General features: G+C 38.9%; 2 protein-coding genes across 5 annotated transcripts in view; one reads left to right on the top strand and one right to left on the bottom strand.

Moving 5' to 3' along the window:
• Ap3m1 (adaptor related protein complex 3 subunit mu 1) overlaps positions 1 to 25476 on the top strand; it is a 40083-nt gene that overhangs the window by 880 nt on the left and 13727 nt on the right. The window contains exons 1-9 of one of the 4 annotated variants that reach the window (XM_033766512.1): positions 159 to 473; positions 9243 to 9518; positions 10680 to 10851; positions 12084 to 12221; positions 13975 to 14060; positions 15269 to 15402; positions 16655 to 16862; positions 18588 to 18732; positions 19134 to 19299. In XM_033766512.1, coding sequence (XP_033622403.1) covers positions 9246 to 9518; positions 10680 to 10851; positions 12084 to 12221; positions 13975 to 14060; positions 15269 to 15402; positions 16655 to 16862; positions 18588 to 18732; positions 19134 to 19234 — 1257 coding nt within the window. In that variant the 5' untranslated portion in view covers positions 159 to 473; positions 9243 to 9245 and the 3' untranslated portion in view covers positions 19235 to 19299. The other 3 variants (XM_010607272.3, XM_033766513.1, XM_033766514.1) reach the window with 3 other exon arrangements.
• The window catches only part of Vcl (vinculin), a 107111-nt gene continuing 106154 nt past the window's right edge, over positions 24520 to 25476 (bottom strand). Inside the window, exon 22 of the mRNA XM_033766330.1 lies at positions 24520 to 24935. Within this exon, the coding sequence (XP_033622221.1) occupies positions 24789 to 24935 (147 nt within the window). The 3' untranslated portion in view covers positions 24520 to 24788. The remainder of the gene's footprint in view (positions 24936 to 25476) is intronic.

Raw genomic sequence — 25476 nt, forward strand, 5'->3', positions numbered from 1 at the left:
CTCCGCTCGCTGGGCCCGCCCCTCTCACCCTCCCCACCTCCTTTCCCCTAGGCCGCGCCCCTCCCGGCTCCGCCCTATCCGTGACTCGGGTCCACAACCTGAGGTTCCACCCCCTCGCCGTTTATGCCCCGCCCTTCCGTGAGCCTTCTTACCCTACTGTTAGGGACCCCAGACGGAGTTAGGCTGCTGAGGAGTGCCTGAAGCTACGTCATGCGAAACTCCCCATTCTTCTAGATCCTAAAGTGATCAAGACGATTTAAATCCTCCACCTCGGAAGAAGCTTTCCTCTCATTTAACGTCTTTCGGCTTAGCTAACCTTTCTAACACCGCTGACCGTGCCGGTATCTTCGCGGCTGTTAGTCAGGCAACCTATTGGGCACTCCAAGCGCGGGGTCCTCACGGCCTTCGCCTCTGCCTCAGCTTCGGTCTAGAGAGGACCCGGCGCCGAATCCCTGACTCGCCCAGCTGTCGGGGTGAGTGTGAGGGGCGGGGAATCTACGGACTGAGGACAGCTCAAAAACTGGGGAGTAGGCTGATAGCTGGCACTCCGGACTCCATCCTGGGCTCTGGAGCGGTTCTGATGTTGTGGGCCGGGGCTGCGCCTCCTCCTTAGCCCGGCCTTCCGGGCTTTCTTGCAGAATGGGCCGGAAGGGAGCCGTGCACCTGCCCCCAGGGTTCTGAAATCCTTGCTCCAGGAGGTCAAGCTCTCTGAAGTCCCTCTTTGTGCTTCGGCGCAGGAAAGAGGTCTTGTCGCCCTCAGTGAGCAGGAGTACTGATGACTTAATTCTCAGCCCTTAGAGCTTCCGCCTTGGAGGACAAAGCCCCTGATGGGTCTGAGCTGACGTCCCGTTAGAGGATGGTTCTTGTCTGAGCCTGGGCTGGGGAATACAGTGAGGAGGGTGTTACAGTTGTGCAGAAGAAAGGTGACGGAGATCTGAACTGAAGAGATGGCAGTCAGTGAGTATGGAAAAGCGATGAGATTTGTGGAGGATTGTGATGGATTTGTCTGGAGCTGAAGCTTCCAGCATGCATGGTTGAAAAGGTGTTGCCACTTTAAAATTAGGAGCTGTCACGGGAACTGGAAGTTTTCTCGATTTATCGAATTTGAAACGGTGGTTTAGGTGGAGATAGATTTTAAAAAATAAAATCGGCCAGGTAAGCCAGAGGAACTGAAGATAATCTTTCTAAAAATGTAAATTGGATTGCATCCTTCCCCCTAAATGACTTTAGCAGACCTGCAACCCCAGCTATATAGGAGACTGAGGCAGATTTATGTGTTTGAGGCCAAAATGGGCAAGATCCTATCTCAAGATAAAAAGGACTAGTATGTAACTCAGTACTTCATGAGTTACATGCCCAGTACAGAGGGAGGAAGAAAAGACTTTATAATGTATTGAAAACAAAATCCAAACTCTATTAAATGTTAGCAGTGCCCAATAAAGCAATTTCGGCTTACCTCCTGATTTACTCTCATCACATTCCTCCACCTTCTAAAATTGCTAAATTTATACTAGATTTCTCTGTCTTGTGTTCTTTCTCACCTCCAAATCTTACAGGTTCTATAACACACTGTATGTTTTGTCATAATAGGAATTACATTTTACTGCATTGTCTGTCTTTTCTCCTGAACTGTTAAGTACTATGAGTATAGGAATTCTATTGCATTCATTGTTGTATCCTCGAGTGCCCGGTATATAAAACATATTCAGAACTATTTGTTGAATGAGTGAATGGTCGGGTTTCTGGTTGAGAATTAGAAACTAGATTCCTTTCTCATTTCCTGATGAAAAATATGGTGAATGTTTAAAAATTTTTAAATCTGTTGCAGTAAAAGGCATTGCCATTAATAACTCCCTCACTTTTTACACACTTATCTATTTTTCAAGTTCTTGCCACTTTCTGAAGCAGTCCTTCAAGTTCTCTTTCCTGAGGGTCTTTAGTTCCTCTATCATGGCAGCCTCGGTGTCCTGAATTGATTCCAGACATTGACCTTTTGTGGTCGTTTTTATTTTGGGAAGGAGCCAGAAGTCACTTGGTGCCAGATCCAGTGAATAAGGTGGGGATGAAGACACAATTTAATGTCTGCCTTAATGATGGATGGCACTTTGTAGCAACATTCACTGTATTTTATCACACTTGATAAAGACATGAAAAGAAGACTTCCAAAACTGCTTCAGAAAGTGGCGAGAGTGACGGCATAAGAGTGTTTAAAGCAAGGGGGAGTATTTTGAGCATTAATGGCAATGTATCTATTACTATAACAGACTTTTTAAAAATTTAAATACATTGCATTTGTTGATTAGCTCTCATATACCCCCATTCTGTGCCCTTTAGTCCTTACTTCTTGGAGGCTGAGGCAGAAGGATGGCTTGAGCCCCCAGAAGTTCAAAACCAATGTGAGCAGCGTAGTAATACCCAGTCTCAAAAAAAGGAACACATTTTCTGTTTAGACACATTTTCCAAGGATATTTTGAGTATTGTAACTGCATTACTTATAAAACATCAGGATGAGTGCACAATATTTAATAGAGGATTCACAAAGTACTTAAGCTACAGTCAAAGCACTAGTGAGACTGTCTTTAACACAATTCTTTGTGACTCAGAAGGTGCTAGGAACAACCAAAAAAAAAAAAGGTAGGAGTAGCAGTGCATGGCTTTCTCAGAAAGTTTATTAAAATAATGAAAAAAATACAGCTTTTGAAAGCGTGATAAAAAGCTAAAGAAACAAGGCAGTTTACACTGTTTTGTGTGATACTATTTCATTATATCTTAGGGGACTGGTCATCATACAGATAAACAAAATAAACTTTTTCCTATTATAGAGAGTTAAGATAGGTTTTAAAGCTAAGCACCAGAGCTGCGAGTGTTATACTTTGATCTAAGCACTAAAGATAACAACAATAAATCCAGTGGGCTGGTTTAACTTACTGTATTCTTCTGAAATCTGAACGGTTGCCAATAAAAACAACATTGATGGAAACTTTCCTGGAGGGAGTTTTTCACCAGTTTAAAAGGATGAATAGAGATCTGGCCCTAAAATAAGGAAACTACAAAGTCACTTTCAAAAATAAGCAGCTCTCCACCTGCTGTAGTGGCACACGACTGTAATCCCAGCATTCTGGATGACTTAGGTAGGAGGATCACAAGTTCTAGTCCTAGCCTGGGCAATTTAGCAATTTAGCAAGACCCTGTCTCAAAATTTAAAAAGACAGAATGTAGTTGAGTGTGAGGACCCTGGATTCAATCATCAGTACCAGAAAAACAAATATAAGCTGAAACAGCACATTCATTGCCCAGTGAATTAGTGCTAACCACTAATATGTAGTTACATATTAGATTTAAATTAGTTAAAACTTCAGCCAGCGATGGCAGCACACACTTGTAACCCCACCACTTAGGAGGCAGAGGCAGTAGAATCACTGGGTGTTCAGGGACAGCCTGGACCACATAGCAAGACCTTACCTCAAGAGGCCAAAAAAAGAAAAAGAAAAAACTTTAGTACATTAGTTGCAAAAGATACCATATTCCATTAGCTCACTCACCTGAAGAGCTCAAAGCCTGGTCCATGTTTTATATTTCAGATGCACATTGTATTGCAAGAAAAAGGGGTAATAATAAAAATTCAGTTACAGATCTTTTATCACTGGATAGTCCTATTTCATTAAGAAAGTGAAAATTTTATCAGATGAAGTTATAAAGTTAACAGGTTCTTATAGCAATCCTATATATTCCAATGTCACTTACTATAGTAATACTCAAATAGAAATGTAAGATTACACACACACACACACACACACACACACACACACACACCTACTAAGCGTCGCATCTGACTAGATGAAGTAGAAAACTTAGGCAGGTCCCAAGTCTGAAGTGTCAGATTTATTGCTATTTATTGTTGATGGTTTGGCTTATAGAGATGGCTTAAGCAGAAAAACATTTTTTGTTTCTAATAAACAAGAACCCTAATAGCACTCACAGTTTATTAATACAGTGGTTATTAAAACATATTTTAGTATTACTTGGTAACTACTGAACATTTAACACATGAGAAGGGGAAACAATCACCAGATATTTTTAATTGACATCTACTTTCATAAAATAAATAATTTCCTCAGGGAATAATTGTCAAGTTGATGTCTTTGCTACTATCTTAAAAGAATTGAATGGATCAACTTTGGAAATTCTTCCTATTTGGAATTTATCTTCTCATAGAAACTGTATTCATTGGTTTTTAAATTCCTTCTCCTTTGCCTGCTTTTATCATACAGTGCTCTTACTTTGGACCACTAAACCAAACACCTGCCTATATAAAGATGAAACAAATTAAGGCAGTTAAACATTTTTTCACTAGTCCCCATATCACCTAGATAATCAACTTTTTATTTGAAACATAACTAACTCTTAGAAAAGCCCAATGAATTACCACAATGAATTATTAAAAAGCCCAATGAATTACCACAAAATGGACACAGCTTGTAAACATCATAGAGATGAGGACTAAGTTACCAATACTTTAGAAGACCATGTTCTTTTATTACTATCCTCTTGTGTTTTTCTTTGTAGTACTGTGGATTGAACCCAGGGCGTTCACATGGAACTACTTCCCATCCTCTTGTTTTTTATTTTTTTATTTTGAGACAGGATCTTACTAGTCATAAAAGAAGCCATGTGAAGGCTGGGGATTTAGCTCAGTGGTTCTGCCGCCTTCCTCACAAGCGTAAGAACCTGAGGTCAATCCCCAGTTACCAAAAAAAATAAAATAAAAAGAACGTGATGTTTTTAATCTCATAGATTGATTTTACCTGACCTAGGACATCATATAAATGGAGTTATAGTGTACTCTTGCATTTGCTTTTGTTTCTTCAGCACCATGTTTGTAATATTCTTCTGCATTTGTTTCATGTAGCAATGTTTATTTTAATAGCTGTATAATATTTCATTTTATGCTGTAGTTTTTTCATTATACAATTAATATTTGAGTTATTGCCAATTTTCACTATTATAGTTATATTTTTATACATATTTTTGCTGCACAGTAGTACACATTTCTGTTTTTCTATGTGGGAATGGATTTGTGCCACAAGATATTAAGAATACTTTTTAAAATTGAGATATAATTAACATACCTTTAATTCATAATTTTAAAGTATACAGTTTAGTTGTTTTTAGCATAGTCACAAAGTTATGCAGCCATCATCTCTAATTCTAGGACGTTTTTATCGCCTCAAAAAGAAATGCCAGATGCATTGCCAGTAACTCCCCATTTCTTCCCCACTGCTGCACCTGGTAGCCACTAATCTACCTTCTGTCTCTATAGATTTACCTGTTCTGGAAAGTTCATATAAGATAGGACTTTTGTGTTTAGATGCTTTCACAGGTTATAGGTATGGTAGCCTCTGTAAGTGCTTGGTTCTTTCTTATGGCTAAATACTATTCCATTGTGTGGATAGTCTGTAGTTTGTTTCCATTCACTAGTTGATGCGCATTTTCATCATTTCACCTTTTTTGCTGTTATGAATAATGCTACTAGGAACATTCATGTACAAGTTTAACAGTGTCTGAGCATTCTAGCTTCTCTCCATTTCATCAACATTTGTTAATGTCTACCTTTATTATAACTAACCTTGTGGGTATGGAATATTATTTAGACTTCTTTTTTTTTTGAGACATAGTCTCTCTATGTAGTTCAGGCTAGTGTTGAACTCACTATGTAGCCCAGGCTGGCCTCCAGCTTGCAGTGATCCACTTGTGTCAGCCCCCTGGATGCTAGAATTACAGGCTTGTGCCACCATGCCCTGCCTCATTTAGATTTTTTATTTATATTTTCCCAGTGACTTTTTGAGAATCTTTTTAGCCTGTTGTATGCATATATTCTTTGGAAAAATATCTTAGCAGATGCACATCAGTTGCTCAGTTTTGAATAGGGTTATCTCTAATATGGAATGGTGGGAGTTGTTTATATATTTTGGGTAGTAGTCTCTCATAAGGCATAAGGTTTCAGGGCTGGAAATTTAGTTGCGCCCGTGCCTTCCTCAAAAGCACAAGATCCTGAGTTCAATCCCCACTAGGGAGGGGAGGCAACGACATACAGTTTCAAATACTTTTTCATATTCTTTGGGCTGTCTTTTCACATTCTTGATAATTTCCTTTGAAACACAAAAGTTTTAATGGGGGGGCGGTTGAGACAGTGTCTCACTATGTAGTTGAGACTGACATGGAGCTCACTATGTATCCCAGGCTGGTCTCAAACGCACAGCGATCCTCCTGCCTCAGCCTCCCAAACAAAAGTTTTAATTTTGATGAAGTAACTCGGGTTCTTTCTTTATTTCTTTTTCTTCCTTTCTTTCCTTCTTTCTTTCCTTCTTCCTTTCTTTCTTCCTTTCTTTCCTTCTTTCTTCCTTTCTTTCCTTCCTTCTTTCTGGGGATTGAACTCGGGTCCTTGCGTTTGCAAGGCAGACCACCAAACTGCTGAGCTAAATCCCTGGCCCCCTACCCCTTTTTTAAATTTTGTTTTTTGTGGGGAAGTGGGAAGGGTAGGGGAAAGGTAAGAATGGAAAATAAAAAAGAGAAAAGGAAAAAAATGGAAACAAAGTCTTTGTAAATAGGGAAGGGAGGCCAGGGGAATGGGGAAAAAAGAAGAACCAAGATACATCGTGTAAAGGTACAAGATCCCAATGATGGCCGGGTGTGCTGGCTCACATCTATAATCCCAGCACTCGGGGAAGTGGGAAGGGTAGGGGAAAGGTAAGAATGGAAAATAAAAAAGAGAAAAGGAAAAAAATGGAAACAAAGTCTTTGTAAATAGGGAAGGGAGGCCAGGGGAATGGGGAAAAAAGAAGAACCAAGATACATCGTGTAAAGGTACAAGATCCCAATGATGGCCGGGTGTGCTGGCTCACATCTATAATCCCAGCACTCGGGAGGCTGAGGCAGGTGGATCACTGTGAGTTCGAGACCAGCCTGGGCTATATAGTGAGTTCCAGGTCAGTCTCAACTACATAGTAAGATTATGTTTCAAAAAAACAAAACAAGAGCCAGGCGTGGTGGCACACACCTGTAATCCCAGCACTCGGGAGGCTGAGGCAGGAGAATAGCTGTGAGTTCGAGACCAGCCTGGGCTACGTAGTGAGTTCCATCCAGATCAGTCTCAACTACATAGTGAGACCCTGTCTCAAAAAACCAAAAAAAAAAAACACAAAAAGCAAGATCCCAATGATGAATGTAACTGTACTGTATACCTAAAATGTACCAATAAAGAAAAAAAATTTATTTTGAGATAAACTGAGTTCAATTTGGGATCCGCTTGCCTCAGCGTCCCAGAATGTTGGGATTACAAGCATGTGTCACACTTATTTTTTTGCTTTTTCTTGCTTGTGCTTTTGGAGTCATGTTTTTATAAAACATTGTCTAACACAGGTAATAAAGATCATTTTTTTTCCTAAGTTTTATAGGTTTAGCCCTTATATTTAGGTCTTTCATATAGTTTGCTTTATTTTTTGTATAGATTATGAAGTAGAAATTACTTCCTTTTGGATGTAGAAATCTACTTATCTCAGCACTATCTCTTGAAAAGCCTATTCTCTCTCCAAGTGAATTCTCCTGACCCCCAGTGGAAAATCACTTGACTCTAAATATAAGGGGTAATTTTGGAACTCTCATTTCTGTTCTATTTATCTATAAATCCTTGTTCCAGTACGACATGGTAATTTTGCAGTAAGTTTTGAAATTTTATTATGAATCCTTCAACATTGTTTTTCATTTGTTTTAACTGTTCTTGGTCTCTTTCATTTCCATTTGAATTTTAGTATTACATTGCTGATTTCCACCCAAAAAAGTCATCAAGGATTTTAATGACTCTATTAAGTCAACTTGGGGGAGTACTGCCATTTTAATATTAAATCTTCAGATATCTTTTCTTTTTTTTTTTGATATTTTAAATTTCTTTCAAAGATTTTTTAACTTTCAATCTACAACTCTTTAAATTTAATTCCTAAGTATTTAAATCATTTTGATGCTCTTGTAAATCAAATTGTTCTCTTAATTGCATTTTGAAACTAGTACAGGTGTTTAGAAATACAATTGTCCTTTTTATATTAATCTTGTATCCTATAATTTTGCTAAACTCATTTACTAGCCCTAGTAGAGTATTTTGTTTGTAGATTCCTTAGGATTGTCTATATGCAAGATTGTATCTTGTCTTTTCCAGTGGACTCTAATGTTTCATTTTGTTACTTAACTGTCCTGGCAAGGACCTCCAGTACCATGGTGAATAAGAATGATGAAAGTAGAGGTTTTGTTATGTTTTGTCTTGTTTTGTTTGTTTTTAATGCAGACTGGGGATTGAACCAAGGGCTTCACACTTAGCTATTATCACCAGTCCATTTTTTATTTTGACACAGGTCTAAATTGCCTAGGCTGGGCTTAAATTTACAACCTTCCTGCCTCAGCCTCCCAGAGTGCTGGGATTACAAGTGTGCTACCATTCCCAGCTCCCTTATTTGTTTTTGTTTTTAGAAAGAAAAGTTTTGGCTTTCTCCATTAAAATTTATGTTAGTGGGCATGGTGGCACTCTTCTGTAATCCCAGCACTGAGGAGCTGAGGCAGAAGGATCACCCTGATTTCAAGGCCAGTCTGGGCTATGTACTGGGTTCAAGGCCATCCTGAACTATACAGTGAGACCCTGTCTCAAAAAACAAATAAATAAATAAATGATGTAAACTGTGAGATTGTCATAGATGTTCTTTATCGGTTTGAGGAGGTTTTGTTAGCCTGAGCCTTTTTTTCCCCCCATAAAAGAATGTTTGGTTTTGTGAAATGCTTTTTCTGAAACTTTTTAAATGATCATTTATTTTTAGTCTTTTATTAATAAAGTTATGTATTACATTGATTGAGTTTCCTGTGTTAAAACAACTTTGTATTTTTGGAATAAACCTTTATATGTTGCCGGATTTGTTTTGCTAGTATTTTGTCAAGGATTTTTACATCTATATTCTTGGGGTTTTTTGTTGTTGTTGTTGTTTTATTTATTTTTTTTATTTTTTGGTACCAGGGTTTGAACTCAGGACCTTGCGAGGCAGGTGGCAGAACCATTCAGCTGAATCACCAGCCCCATCATCTATATTATTGAGTGATATTGATCTGTAATTACTTGTATTGCCTTTGCCTGGGTTTTGTGTCAGTATAATATAAGGATACTTTTTGATGTATAGTAAATGTAAACCTTTTTTTTTTCTTCACAGAAAATGATTCACAGTCTATTTCTCATAAACTGTTCTGGTGACATATTTCTAGAGAAGCACTGGAAAAGTGTTGTGAGCCAGTCTGTCTGTGATTATTTCTTTGAAGCTCAGGAGAAAGCCGCTGATGTTGAAAATGTACCACCTGTCATTTCAACGCCTCACCACTACCTCATCAGTATCTACCGGGATAAGCTCTTCTTTGTGTCTGTCATACAGACGGAAGTGCCACCTCTCTTTGTAATTGAATTCCTACACCGAGTTGCTGACACTTTTCAGGTTGGTCGTCCATCAGACTTTTGTAACTCACTCAAGGTAGTTGGAGGGAGACACATGATTATTTTCTGAACCAGCTGTTAATACATTTCTCTCTCCCTTTCTAAATAAGCCTAAGTTCATAAACCTTTTTCGTATAGTATACACAGTGGCACACAAGGCCACTTTGTTCATTTTTCTTTTTAATGTCTTACAAACTGCATCATCAAGAAATAATAGTGACCTCCATATACTATTCTCTTAAGGTCCTAAGATTCTTTTTTTTTATTTGAGCTCTTCTATGTTTATATTTAATTTTTTCTTTTGTCTTACTGAATATACCATATATGTAATTTAGTCACTTACGAGTACAGTTATTTAAATATAAGATGACCAAAAATTGCATTTTTTAAATTAATTTTTATAAGATAATAGGAAATATAAAAATGATAATTTTTTTCAATGTATAAGAATCAACTGGTTGAAATGGCACCTATCCCAGTGATGCTTGGATAGTCAGTACACGAACAAACACACTGCCCAAGTGACACTGGGGTAAACTAGTGGTTAAAACTTACCCATGTGTGTTTTGGGATAGGTTAATCAAAGCAAGTGAAGTTTATAGCTTACCTTCCAGTTTAATATTTCATTACTTTCTGGCATAATATGTAGTGGGAATTCAGTTCAGTCTAAAAATAGTGGGGTTTTGTTTGTTTGTTTTGTTTCTTTCTTTCTTTCTTTTTTTTTTTTTTTTTGGTGCCGGGGATCAAACTCAGGACCTTGCACTTGCGAGGTAGGTAGCAGCACCACTGAGCTAGATCTCCGGCTTCTCAATCTAAAAATATTTTTTAAAATAGCCAGGTATGGTGGCACATGCCTACAATCCTAGCACTTAGGCTGAGGCAGAAGGATTGCTGCAAGTTTGAGGCCAGCCTGGGTTACATAGCAAGTTTAAGGCCAGCCTGAACTACATGGTGAGACCCTTTCTCAAAAAATAAGCAAAAAAGAAAATATTGAAGAATAGTGTTAGGACTATACAAGAATTTTTTTTCCCTCCTGTTTTATATATTTCTAACATATTAAGGAATGAGTTTTGCTACTGTAATTTTGTTCTTCAGAATGAAAAGTATATTACAAACCCTTCTTCATGGCCTATGTTGTACACTGTTATTAATATTGTGTTAGGACTACTTTGGTGAGTGTTCGGAGGCTGCAATTAAGGACAATGTGGTCATAGTATATGAGCTCTTAGAAGAAATGTTGGACAATGGATTTCCACTGGCTACTGAATCTAACATTTTAAAAGAATTGATTAAACCCCCAACAATTCTACGTTCTGTTGTCAACTCTATTACAGGTAAGATGAAAGCATACTTTATGCTACGAACCAAACAAAGCTTTAGAAACAGCTTATTTTTGCCTATTACATGACAGATTATTAAGGTGGTTCAGTTTGTCCCAAGTTAAAGTGACTGGTAACATTAGAATGAACACATATTTCTTTTCATTGAAAGAGGCCAGGTCTTAAATGATAAAGAACTTTTGGTTATTATTTTGTTTATAAGTTTGTCTCTAAAAGCACAATTTTGAGCCCAGCCTAGACAATTTAGTGACTTTAACAAGAAGGAAGACCCTGTGTCAAAAAAGGGCTGGGGATATAGCTCAGTGCAGGGGGCTTGGGTTTGATTTCTAGTACTGCAAAAAGAAAATTTATGCCAATTTATCCTAAAGAAAACAGTATATGAGTCTACTTGAAAGATAATTTAAGGGCTGGGGATTTAGCTCAGTGGCGCCGAACCTGCCTCACAAGTAACAAGGTCCTGAGTTTGATTCCTGGTACCAAAAAAAAAAAAAAAAAAAAAAAAAAAGATAATTTAAGCCAAGCATGGTAGTATAAGTCTGTAATCCTAGAACTTTGGGAGGCCAAGGCAGGAGAATCACAAGTGCGCATCCCACCTGAGCAACTTAGAGTATACTCTTTCTCAAAATAAAAAGGGCTAGGGATGTAAGTCAATATGAAGGATCTGCATTCCATCCCTGGTACAGAGAGAGATGTGGGGGAGACAGAGGGAGAGGGAGGGGAAGAGGGGGAGAGGGAGGGAGAGATGAGAGAGAGAGAGAGAGAGAGAGAGAGAGGGAGAGAGGGAGAGGGAGGGAGGGAGAGAGCGCGTGAGCATGTGTGAGCGCTAGCCAAAGATCCTATATATCATCTGTGTTAGAGGAGACTTTTTCGGCATAAAGGTTTTCAAACAACAAGATTTTTTTTTTTAAGCATTAGTGGCAGCAGGATGAGATCCTGCAGTTGAGCCGTTGGAATTAGTTTAGGTTACTGCTAACAGGCAGGAATCAAAAGATAAGTAAAATGCATGTATCCTGGTTTGACAGAAACACAGAAGACCACATGGCCTGTTTCTGTCTTCTAGAAAACTGATCATATTGATACGAATATGTCTCTGACAATTCTGTCCACAACTTTAATAAATACAACTCCAAACAATGAAGAAACATCTGAGTGATTCTCTTTTGACAACAGCATTTTTGATGAGTGTTTTACACATCAGCTTTGCTTTCTCCTTTTCCAATTTCTAGGCAGTAGTAATGTAGGGGACACACTCCCCACTGGGCAGCTGTCCAATATCCCATGGCGCCGGGCAGGAGTAAAGTATACAAACAATGAAGCCTATTTTGATGTCGTTGAAGAAATAGATGCAATTATAGATAAATCAGGTAATTGTGTGCATGTAGTCTTATGGGGAAAAAACAATTAAGCAGATACAAGCTGAATAGAAAATTGAAATCCCTTGGCAGTGTGATTTTTACAGAAAGGCATTCATCTTCTAATGGGTTTATAAATCTGTTCATTTTGCTTGGGGGTTAAATATAATTATTGTAACCACAACTGAGATCTGCAAGACATTTGTTAATTAGGACTCGTGATGTCTTTAAGCCATTCATTTCCCTCTATACCTCTCCCTCTTACTGTTTTATGTATTCTAACATTGCATGGCAACTATATAACTTACCTTTGATACTAATTTATGTACAGTACTTACATTTATTTTTTTATTTATCTATCTGGTACCGGGAATTGAACTCGGGTCCTTGCTTTTATGAGGCATGTGGCGGAACCACTGAGCTAAATCCCCGGCCCTATGTACAGTACTTTTAGTGAAGACTCCTTCCTGATTATCTTTTAAGCAGACAAAATCATAATACTGTATTACAACCCTAAGGAATTGGGATTGTAACTCAGTGGTAGGGCATCTGCCTAGTACATGAAAGGCCCTGGGTTCAATCCATAGTACTGTAAACCTCATATTTTGTAGAGAAGGAAACAGGCTCACAAGGATTCAGTGACTTGTTCATGCAACTAATTGATAATGTGATGGTGACTTGCTGTGAACAATAGTGAGTATCCTTTCTTTTACAACATTCAAAAAATTTGAAACAGAAAGATCCACTGCAAATACTATAGGTTTTGAGCTGGGCATGTGGCTCAGTGGCAGGTTCCTTGTCTTGCATGCTTGATACCCTGAGTTTGATCCTTAGCACCATTACAAAAACAAATTTGTTTAATTATAACCTTCTAGCTGGTCATAGTGACACACACCTGTAATCCCATCAATTGGGAGACTGAGGCAGGAGGATTGCCCCAAGTTCAAGGCCAGCCTGGGCTACATAGTGAGTTTAAGGCCAGTCTGAGCTATATAGCAAGATCCTGTATCAAGAACCAAAATTAAAACAAATGAATAAATCAATTATAATCTCATGGAATGATAGATCATGGCTTCTATTTAAGAATTAACAAATAGTTTAATCCATTTCATAAGAAAGCTGCATTTTAAAATTCTATTATAAATACATTAAACTCACACCTAGTAGTCTTACAAGGTTGATCCTATAGGTTTGATTTTCCTTAAAAATAGCATATTCTAGCTAAAGGCAGAGTCAAAGATTTCAAGTTCAATCCCAGGCTTTTGAGGGTTTTTGTTTTGTTTGGGTACCAGGGATCAAGCTCAGCACCTTGCACCTTCAAGACAGGTATGGTGCCACTGAGCTAAATCCCCAGCCCTCAAACCCAGTTTTATTTTGAGATCCTGTCTCAAAATAAAAAGGGTTGGGCCGGGGATTTAGCTCAGGGGTTCCGTCGCCTGCCTTGCAAGCATAAGGACCCAAGTTCAATCCCCAGTACCAAAAAAAATAAAATAAAAAGGACTAAAGGTGCAGCTCAGTGCAAAAGACCTTGGTTCAATTTCCACTACCAAAAACAAGTGCACACACACATGCTCATTTCAGCCACTTAGGTACAGGCATTAGCACTCAGTGAGAAAGCTATCTAAACGGATATAATAGAACCTCTGTTCACTAACCTGTTCATGGAGTTGCAAACCTTCGGTTAAGTCTAAAATTATTTCCATTAGTGCAGATGCAGAGACCTAGATTCCACTGAAGATGTCACCCCTTTTCTTTCTTTTTTCAGGATCTACAGTCTTTGCAGAAATTCAGGGGGTCATTGATGCTTGTATTAAGCTATCTGGAATGCCTGATCTCTCTCTTTCTTTCATGGTAAGTTTTATTCTCCTTTTGTATCATCTCTTAAGTGCTGAATATGTATGACATACTAAAGGATAAAAACGATACTGAGCTTTTCTTCCTATTTCATATTATCTATTCTACATTTTGATCCTGACTTACACTTTCAGTTTCTCATACCAGAGAATCTATTCAGTATTTATACACGTATGTCCTGTTTATTTCACTTGAGTATGGCCTCAATGTGCATCCATTTAGCTATAAATGTTTCTAGTTTCTCTTTCATTATGGCTGAGTAGTAGTCCGTTTTATATTTTAAAAAACACACACATTTTCTTCATCCAGTCTCCAGTTGATGGGCAAAAGGGGAAGTGGGAGTACAGAAAAGAAAGAAGGGAAAAGAATAAATATGAGAAAAATAAAAAATGGAAACAAAGTCTTTATAAATAGGGAGGGATGGAGGGGTTGAAGGGAGGGCAGGGGGATGGGGAAAATAAAGCAGGATATATCCTGTAAAGGTACAAATTCCCAATGGTCGGTGTCATCATATTGTATACCTAAAATGTACCAATAAAATTAATGAATTAAAAAAATGAGGGCTGGGGATTTAGCTCAGTGACACTGTCTGTGTCACAAGCACAAGGTCCTGAGAATTGAACAGTACCAAAAAAACCAATCAAACAAAAAAAAAAACTGATAATAAGGTAAGTTTGTATCTTAGATTGCAGAAATATTCTTAGCATCCCTTTACAAGATGATAGTTAATGTGTTTAACATAAACTTTTTGGAAAGGCTAAAGAGGGGTCTTTTAATTTTGCTAGAAGAGCTTATAATTGACTCGTTGGCTGGCTTTTCCAAATCTCCAGTGTCATTTTTACTGCAAAGGTATTAGACTTTTGTGTTGTTGTAGACTCAGCATGCCACACTACTAAGAATAATTAAAAGAGTTCTGGTGCTGTCTCTTGTCGCCAGTTTCTCCTGACTTTAGGTTCTTTAAACCTGTTTTGTCACCTGTGGAATGGAAATGCTACTATTTGGCTTTTCTCCTTCATAGTTATGAAATTTCAAATAAAATGATGTATATAAAATATTCACAAAACTGTAAAGCATACTGAAACTATAATGAACTCTTACACAGCTGACTGCTTTTGCTCTAAGGACTGTATTAATTTCTCATATCTGAGTAATATGGTCATACTCATTCTACTCTGAAAAATAGCTGTCTTCTGTTTTGCTGGCAGAACCCAAGGCTTCTGGATGATGTCAGCTTCCACCCCTGTATCCGGTTCAAGCGTTGGGAATCTGAAAGAGTTTTGTCATTTATTCCTCCAGATGGAAATTTCCGACTCATTTCATACCGAGTCAGCTCACAAAAGTATGTTGAAACATCTGCTAGAACCTGTCATCACTTATCAATGTGCTGAATAGAATTCACCTTGCTCTTTTGCATTCTGACAGTTTGGTACTTGAGTTCATCGTTGCTTAGTTTAACTGTGGCTCAGAAGACCAAGTGAGATATGGAAAAAATATGTGCCTGAATAATCAGTGTAGCTTGAATCTATGAGAAGTAAATTAGATGATAATGCAATCTGTCACCTGGAACAAGCATTATAACCTGGGTAAAACTGCATTAGCACCATAATTTTACCATGATGCCGACTTTGTGCCTAACAAAATGAGACAGAATTACCCCAGGATACTCTCATCCACTCCTTCACGGTCCTCTGCATTGAGTTTTAAAAGAATAACATTGCATTGTAGGTCGTAGCTAATTTGTCCCTTGAAAGTATCGGAAAGTACAGTGGTAGAGTACTTGCCTAGCATGTACTTGCGCAGCATGTGCTTACCAAACACAACCAACAAAAAAAAAAAAAAAAAAAAAAAAAAAAATATTTGGGTAGCATAATAAAACAAGATGCAGCTACAGGCATAGCACACACCTATAATCCAGGCACTCTGGGAGTCTACTGCAGGAGGATCACAAGCTCGGGCCCACCTGGACAATTAATGAGACCCTGTCTCAAAATAACAAAAGGTGCTGGGGATGTAGCTCAGTGTGAAGACGCTAGATTCATTGTCCAGTATTAAAAAATCAAAAGAAATTTCTTGGCTCTTACACTTTTTGTTTTTTTAAGGCAGGGTCTCACTATGTTATCCAGGCTGGCCTTGAATTCACAATTTAGTCCCGGCTGGCCTCAAACTCACACTGATCCTCCTGCCTCGTCTCCCAAGTGCTGGGATTATAGGCATGTGTCACCATACCTGGCTTCATAGGAACTATTTTAGTATATATAGTTTTAAAATTAGTTTTCAGTGAGATCTTATTCATTTTTTAAACTAAAGCCATTTTCCCCAGTCGTTTATACCACAATTAATCTTAAAGGTTTGTATCCTTGCTGCTAAGGATTCATATAGTCCCTAGCATATTGTTACAGAACCTTGTGCTGTACCCCTAACATTCTACCAGGTGCAGATGCTGAGTCTGCAGTTCTAAGACCAAAACGCCCTGCTGTGGAGTTGGAGCCAGGGTCAGATAAACTGGGCTGAGCTTTTGAGGCCACCTCTGGAGCTGTCCTACAGCAATTAATTGTGTGTCTGTGTGCTTTTTTGTCTTTCTGTCTTTTTAGTCTAGTGGCAATACCAGTGTATGTGAAACACAATATCAGCTTTAAGGAGAACAGTTCTTGTGGAAGATTTGATATAACAATTGGACCAAAGCAGAATATGGGAAAAACTATTGAAGGAATTACAGTGACAGTTCACATGCCAAAAGTTGTGCTGAATATGAACCTGACACCAACACAAGGCAGCTATACATTTGATCCAGTCACCAAGGTACAGCCACTTCAAATCAAGAGTGAGCAGGTGTTTCTGTTTTGTGACTGGGGTTAGGGGTAGGATTTGGTGTCCTGTTTAAAAGTAAAGTTCCAATCAACCCTACTAGAGAGTACACTGTCCTTTCACCACCAGCTTTGGAAAGAATTCTGTATCTACTACTAAGTAGATAAACAAGAGAGACACATTCTGTCCTCTTGCACAGTGCGCAGTACTCATCCATTGATCATCTAGAGGCTTATTGCACTAATGAAAACAGAAGTAAAATCTTTTTAAAGAGAAAAAAATATTATGTGAATATAATAGGATAGTGTGTTGATTGTTGTTTTCCTGTAGACATTAATCTTTAAGACTTGGTTTTTTTGTTTGTCTGGGGGTTTTTTTGTTTTGTTCTTTGAGACAGGGTCTCACTATGTAGCTGAGACTGACCTGGAACTCACTGTGTAGCCCAGGCTGATCTCGAACTCACAGTGATCCTCCTGCTTCAGCCTCCCGAGTGCTGGGATTACAGGTGTGCGCCACCACACCCGGCAAGACTTCTTTATTTTTAACTTTAAAAAGCATTATTTCATATTCTTCCGCAGGGGATATTAGCTAGGAAAGCTGCTTCCACATGTCTCTGGCAGAGTTTTCATAGAACTCTAAAAGATGATTTTCTCTCAGCTTCTTGCCTGAATAGAAAATATGATTGTTTTCAACAGCAGAGTCATTGAGCATCCTCATAAATAAAAACGCATATTTTTAAAGCCATAGAATGCTAAAGATCATCTAACCTGGTTCCTAAGGATTCAGAGACCACATAAGACTGAGCAGGGGAAGGGCCAGGGATTTAACTCAGTGGTGCTACCACCTGCCTTATAAGTGGAGGGTCCTGAGTTCAATCCCCCATACCAAAAATACTGAGCAGGGGGAGTTTCAGATCCATGGGACCTCTATACTAGCATCAGTTATAATAGCTTCACTTTCCTCATCTATTGAGCATCCACACAAAAAAAAATTTCCTTTTGAACAAAGGATTCCATAGCTAAAAGTTTTAAAATACCAACACAAAAGCTTGCTGGAACACACCTGTAATGCCAGGACTTGGGAGCCAAGCAGTAAGTTCGTGGCCAGCCTGGACTACACAGTGAGACCAAAAAAAAAAAAGCCAAGTACAGTGGCATACACTTCTTATCATGGCATTCTCAGAGGCTAAGACAGAAGTATTGCAAAATCTAGCACGGCCTGGTCAACTTAGCAATTCAGTGAGACTGTATCAAAAAGTAAAGAGAGCTGTCTGTAGATGGAGCTCAATGAGGTGTGTTGGGTATGGAACCATATTCCCATTTTGCTGAAAATAGGCGTACAGAGAAGTCGTAAAGGTAGGATAATGGAAAGAGTATTTTCAATTTGCAGTCATACAGCCTTAGATTCAAATCCTAACCTTTCCTTTAACTAGCTGTGTGACCTTGAGCAAGTCACGTGATCTCTAGCCTTAATCTCCTCATGTGTAAATGGAAGACAAAATCTGCTTCACAGGCTTATGAGATAACATGAATGTGGCTAAGCTTAGTGCTATATTTAGAGTCATGGGGCTAATTAATGGTAAAATCCTCACAGATACCAGATCTCATTTGCAAGACACTGCTTCATTTTGTATGGAAGCCTATCGTCTTTGAACCCTACCTTTGAACATTTGTCTTTAACAGATGGTTCAGATTGGTTTTAATTTCATGTTTCTTAAAGGTACTAACATGGGATGTGGGGAAAATTACTCCACAAAAGCTCCCAAGTCTTAAAGGACTGGTAAATTTACAGTCTGGAGCACCCAAACCAGAAGAGAATCCAAGCCTCAACATACAGTTCAAGATCCAGCAGCTTGCTATTTCAGGTAAGGATAAGTTTGGCTTGTGTGTAAGGGTAAATGAGTTTTGCTAGGCTCAATTATTAGAAAAAGAGTAACAGCCATTTCTGCTCAAGAAAGAGCAGCAGATCCAGTTCACCTTTTATACAGTTCCATGGGGCCAGGGGACTTTGAGGGAACCTTATTTCACACAGCATCCCTTCCTCTTCGCCCTCGTTTAAACACCAAAAAGAAGTTTTTCCTGTTCACTGAAAGTAGAATTAGCCTTAACAAACATGTTCTGCCCACATGGGTATCTTAAGTAAAATCACACCCAACAGTGTAATAATTCAGGAATGGCAGAAGGGACGCTGGGCTAGTGTCAGATTTACAACAGATAGTTGTATTACCATTGGGATAATAATTTGTTTCATTCTTTTTTGACATAGGCTTGAAAGTAAACCGTTTGGACATGTATGGGGAGAAATACAAGCCATTTAAAGGAGTCAAATATGTCACAAAAGCTGGAAAGTTCCAAGTGAGGACATGAGAAGAGGCCAGAATTCCTCAAGATTAGTTTGTTTTCCAAGTGTCATTACAGTTTATTATTATTAGGTACCAAGTGGGTGGGAATACATATTCTCCTTAAAGCATTGGTGTCTAGCTACACATCACTAACAGAGGTTGCTTAGTAATCGATGTAGGATTAAGGAACTTTAAGCTAAGGAAACTTTTCTAATGACTTAGCTTATTTTGTATCTTTTCACTTAGGAAGATTTTAGAGGTGATTTCTTTCAAAGGGGAGGTACCAGCTGGATGCTGCACACTGTAAAGGCAGAAGGCTACAATGGTACCTCTCTCCTAAAGCAAGTGAACTGGACTCATCCAGTGGGAACAGTCTTAATCTGTGATGTGTCAGGTGCAGCCAGATGTCATACATTCTGATCTTAGCCATCCCAAACAGTATCTGTCCAAACAGGAAATACCCCCCACCCCAAGAAGTTTACAGAAAACTGCCTCTTCGAGTGTTTGCCTTATTCAGCTTTTCACTTGTGCCATTAAGCAAACATTGTAGCAAAAGTCATTTCCATACGGTCCTGTCAGGGAGCACTGCTGCTCCATGCTCCATTCTGTTCTTGGTATTGTATTTTTTATAAATAAGATTTTTATGTAAAAGCTAGATTTTGATTTACAAGTAATTTGCTGCAGTAAATACCATCTCAAGTTCATGCCACCAGTTCAGCTGTTAGCGCAGTAAAAATCATTTGTATCAAAGAGGCAAATGCTTTATAAAGGTAATAAAAGGGAACACAGCTTCTGCTTTTAGGAAGTTATTGCAAGCACAAGTCTTGTGCTTTTAAGAAAATTAAAGTAGTAAGAGAAACCTTCGCCATCTTCATGTTTTATGCTTTATCCAGCATCACCAGTTAGCCTAAATGCCTCGTGCCCTGGTTCAGAAAAAGGGAGGAAATTGTATATGCCTATCATCAGTCCTTCCTTTTTAAAACTTTTCTTTTTTGTTATTGTTCTTAAAGATTGAATTTGCCTGCATCTCTTTTCTTTTGGAGGCACTGTTTCATATTGTGTGTGTGCATATCAAAGCTTTATGCACAATAGATTTCTTTCTGAAACTTGTCAAAACTGTAATTGCAGTACTTAGATGTCTCCACCATACTGACAAGGTACACAGAAAAACATTAGGTTGAGGCAGAAACAGAATTCACAGTAACATTTATGATACCATATTGATCATGGTTATAAAGTCAAACTGTAATAGAATCACTTCACTCAGTTCATTGGCTTGGTAGTCCTTACCCAGATATGTTGCCTCATTAGGCCTAAAGAAATGGGGGAAGGCTGAAGGTTACAATTTAGGTGCTTATGGTTCCTATTTCTTCTTGTTCCTAAGCTGTTTTCTTCTAATTGTGGATCCATTCTTTCTTCTCTTATTCTTCTCAGCTTATGACTTTTTTTCTCCTTACCATACTAAAGGTTCCTCTTATGGTCATCCCAGTTACTAGTGGTGAGTGCATCCATTTTGGGGTAGCATTTTTACCTTTGTTTGCCTTGACTATTCAATCAGCTTTTCATCTGGTAAAAGCAGTTACTTTGCCTGGCTTAGTGGTACATGAGTATAAGCCCAAGACTTAGGAGGCTGAGTCAGGAAGATTGCCAAATTTGAGGCCATCCTGTCTTATAAGAACAAACAAAACAGAAGGCTACTTTTGCAATTTATTGATTTCTACAGTAACCTCAAATTGGTAAAGTTAAAATGTTGCCAAATATTTATTCCCTTTAGCTGAGATTGGTTATCCAGTTCAATTGCATGTCCTATTTTTAGTATCTTAGTCATTAGAGTTCTTGCCTCAAAACATTTGCTTTTCAGTTGGGCATGATAGCAAACGCCTGTAATCCCATCACTTGGGAGGTTGAGGTAGGAGGTTCGAACTGCAAGTTCAAGGCCAGCCTATGCCACATAGTGAGTTCAAGGCCAGCCTAAATTACATCGTGAGACCGTCTCCAAAAAAATTGCTTTTCTTTCTGTATAATCTCTAATCTCAGCCATCTGTAACTGCACTCTCCAATTTTCTTCCTGTGCTACCTTTTCTTATATCCAAGTAGAATCTATGTCAAGAGCCATTCTAGCAATTTCTGCTAAAAAATCCGTAGGCTGTTTCCTTTGACAATTAAATTATTATATTTATTAATTTGATAGAATCTAATAAACCTCTCTCTGGCTTTGACTATACTGTCAATAAAAAAGATGAAAGCAACAGTTGACTTTTTTTTTAGCTTAACTGTTGATGGGAACATTTCTCATGTGGGCAAGGCTTTATTAATATCAGAGAAAGCCAAACAAGATCAGTGTTTTCTGTATTGTCACACAAGGTGTGAATGTTGTTGCAAAGCACTTCCAAGTGCTTCTCTCCTACATGTCATGCATTTACCTCCATTTATACTTTTAAGCATCATCCATCTGGCCACAGAATAAGAGATTAAGTGATGAAAGCTACCTTCCTTAACCACTACCAGGATACCTCTGTGTATACTCAGAAGTATTAAAGTATTTTTCAAGCACTGAGTTCCAGCTAATCCCAGAATAGTCTTTTGTTCTAAATTCTTAAGGGAATATATTCTAAGAATAAATAAAGTAGATGCTTTATTTTCCCTGTGAAGAAATCCCCATTTTATTCAAAAGGCATTAATGTGATATGTTTTCTTCTAATGGTGCTACAGAAGAATGCTTAGAATACTGTCCTTCAAGGCAACTGATTTGTCAAAATAACAACTATAATGCAGGAGGAAGGCAGCACCAGTAAACATACAGAAGTAACAAAACTGAGGCAGTGTTAGAGATTGCTCAGCTAATTCAGCAACCTTGAACATTTCTCTTGAATCCAGGCAAGCTGGAATCTGCTTCCATTCCATTGTTGGAAACTTTTCTAGGTTAAAGCAGTCAGCGATAAATGCAGTCAGCAACATGATCTACCACCCTTTAATGATATTTAATTCTTTCAGATCTTGAAGGTCAGACAAAGATAGTTGAAGTCCTAGCTGTATCCAAGACTACTCCATCCAGATCTGTCTTGCTCCTATTTTAGAGCTCCCTCAAGCAAGAGTATGGTCCCCAGAAGCTAGCTATCTGCCTCAAGTCTTGGTGGATCCCAGACAGCCTATTATTCTCTACTAGGTTTTGCAATATTAAACAAAACAAAAAACAAAAAACGGACGTGTTCTAATCCTGTGTATTTAACAACTTCAGCTTTTTAGGGGACAGTGATAGTCACCACTAATAGAATCTTCTGATAAAAGACTTTGATCCACATGTCATCTGGCTGCTTTCTCTGCTGTCACACTTTGCCACTTCCACTCCTTCTAGTGTATAATCCCCAAAGTTGTCCTTTATCACACAGATTCTTGTTAGGTAAACATACTTTACATACTGCTGATTTCTACTTCTTCAAAAACCCTGATATATGAGTTTGTTTCTGAAATAATATACTCATCATTTAGAAAATTATTTAAACAAATGCATTTTATTTTTTAAAACAACAAAAGAGGCAGAAAATATTTGCATATAACAAATCCTAGCTTATAAATGTTTTTAGTGGCAAAATCTTGAATTATTCAGGGTTTTTTTAAATTTTTACTTTAATTTTTGCTTCACTGTGTCTTGAACATTGATATTAGAGAAAAGTACATCTGGCATAAAGTGTAAACCAGTGTCTCAAAACACTGGAAGAACTTGGAAAGTAAAAATGATTCTATTTCCTCTAAGTAATCTTTAGTAAAACAAAAATTGATCTTTGGCATAGATTCATACTTTAAAGGCATTCATATTGCATTTATAGCAGGTAAGCAGCTATACAAATATACTAAGGAGGGGGCCTTAAAAATAATCTTTCATCAGTTAAAAGGAAGTACAAGAAGCCTGAGTGTACAGGACCAACTTAAGTCGGGTTTTATACATTTGATGTAGGAATCTAACACACAATGGAGGTGAGGAGGAAGGACATTCAGACAAGGGGGTCTTACTCCTTTCCTTATCTAGTTCTGGGTTTATGAAGAAATGTAGTTTTATAAATTGGGGAATGCTTAAACAGTGATAAGTGCAAAAATAGAAAAAGTTGCCTTCTCTCACCGTGCTTAACTTTCTGTAGTGATAGTTAAATATTTATTACTGTCTCAATTATGTTTAGGAGAGGATACAAGGAGCCTACTTGGTTGAAAGTCGACAGGAATTACAGAGAGGAGTATTCCCCATCCATTTATCCCCAGCAGCACCCAAATTTCATCTGCAAATACCACTCTCCCATAAATAGAAAGTATCCTTCAGACAGTGCAACCTTTCCATTAAATACTCTTAGGTGGAAAGCACTAGTTCTTAGGACTCAATTTCAAAATGATGAGATGAAAAGGATCTCTCACAATTGCAGATGAAGCCAGGCACAGTGGTGCAGACCTGTAGTCCTAGCTCCTTGGGAAGCTGAGGTACAATGATATCATTTGAGCTAGGAGGTCAAGACCAGTCTGGGGAACAGATGAGACCCCATCTCAAAACAAAAACTTACAGGTGAACACGCACCTATGTATCTTTAAAATCTTGTTTAGGAAAGGTGTAGGAGAAGACTACAAAAGCCAGGAGACATGATTTGGTTAAAAATTAAATGCAGCATTTCAGCTCAGAAAGAACAATTAAGAGCTAAGAATGAATGATAAGGCCTCCACACAGATCTCTGCAGACAGTGACAAAGCATGGACTGCTTGGGCATGGCCTCCTGGGAGGGCAGGCAGGGCCACACCGGGGCTACTCTGCCCCTCTGGTGGAGACAGCACCAGGACACAGTGTTTGTGGGACGGTTACCTTAGCAGGCTGAGGCAGGAGGCAGGACACAGGACAGGAAGGTGCCCTAGCAGACACTGCTCAGTGTCGTCATAAAGATAGAATCATGTGATTCTGTGAATTCTTCCTGACAGTGAAATCTGGTTTTGTACTGCTGGAAACGAGGATTAAATTGGGAAGGGGAAGAAATAGGATGGGGCTTCCCTAAAGGCGACCTTTTTCTGCAGCAGCAAAGCTTGCTTCTGCAAAGGGTCAGGTAGCACAACAGCCCAGGGAAGGCAGGCAGGGTCAGCAGCAACATGAAAGCCCAAAACAGTTTGTAGAGGCACAGTGATTTTCTTCTTAACTGACTTGCTTGGGCCCTGGGTCTTGGGAGCCTGAAGAGGAGTGTGGGGGCCGGTGAAAGGGAAGCAGAGAGCAGTGTCCCCTAGGGGACAGGGGCACAGCAAGGAGTCTCGCTAGTGTTCACGCTTGGATTCTGAGCTTATGTGAAGTCCTTGGCTAGAGACCCAGTCCTCCTACTGGGATAGAGTGTGCATGAGTATAACTGTTTGAGAATACAGGATTTATATGGAGATACATTTCAAAGTGTCCACGACAAAAGAATATAAACGTTTTGAAGAGGCCCCCATTCCTTCCTAATTCATGAAGCCAAGAAGTAGCTTTCAGATCCCAACAATTCTGGGTGGCTCCTGGAACTCAGATTGCTCTCTTTCTCTTCAATAGGGGTTTCTGCACCAGCAGGAGGTACGCTAGGTGCCTACTGGTACCAGGGAGTCTTTCTGACCCAGCGCAGTGTAAATCCAGCATCTGTTCGGATTTTGATTGAAGCAGCTTCTGCCTCTCGCACAGTTTCCTTCACAGACTGCATGAGGTTCTGGGCATTATGAACCAGCATCTCTGTGGCCTGTAGTAAAAAAGAAATCCCAGTTATTACAGTACCTGAGGCAGTCCTGTCTCCAAAGCGGCGCTGAGCCAGGAGCAGACTGCAGTTAACCCCACTTTCATCTGGCAGCTTCCATGCTTGCTCACATTTCTGGTGGTTTAGCTGTAAGACCTAAAAAGGACCCAAAACTACAGCATCGCTGACTGTACTATGCCCTTTGTGTATATTCTTTCCTGATATTCAAATGTGTTCCTCCCAAAGGATTTTTGCTGTTTATTCCCTCTGACTATTTTGCAATTTATTCCCCCCTGATATTTTCCCCTAGGGATCCTATGGCTTCCCCCTGTGTCCTTCAGATCTTTGTTTCACTGTCACCTTTGAGAGGCTTTCCCTTTTCATTTTATTGGGGTTGCTTGTTTTTAGGGTTTTTTTTTTTGTTTGTTTGTTTTTTAGTTTTTTGAGACAAGGTCTCGCTATTATTTCAGGCTGGCCTCGAACTAATGTAGCCCAAGCTCACCTCAAATTTGCAATGATCCTCCTGACTCATCCCCCCCCAGTGCTG

Source organism: Fukomys damarensis, unplaced genomic scaffold (assembly GCF_012274545.1).
Source record: "Fukomys damarensis isolate Sample0158 unplaced genomic scaffold, DMR_v1.0_HiC HiC_scaffold_20, whole genome shotgun sequence".
Classification (NCBI taxonomy): Eukaryota; Metazoa; Chordata; class Mammalia; order Rodentia; family Bathyergidae; genus Fukomys; species Fukomys damarensis.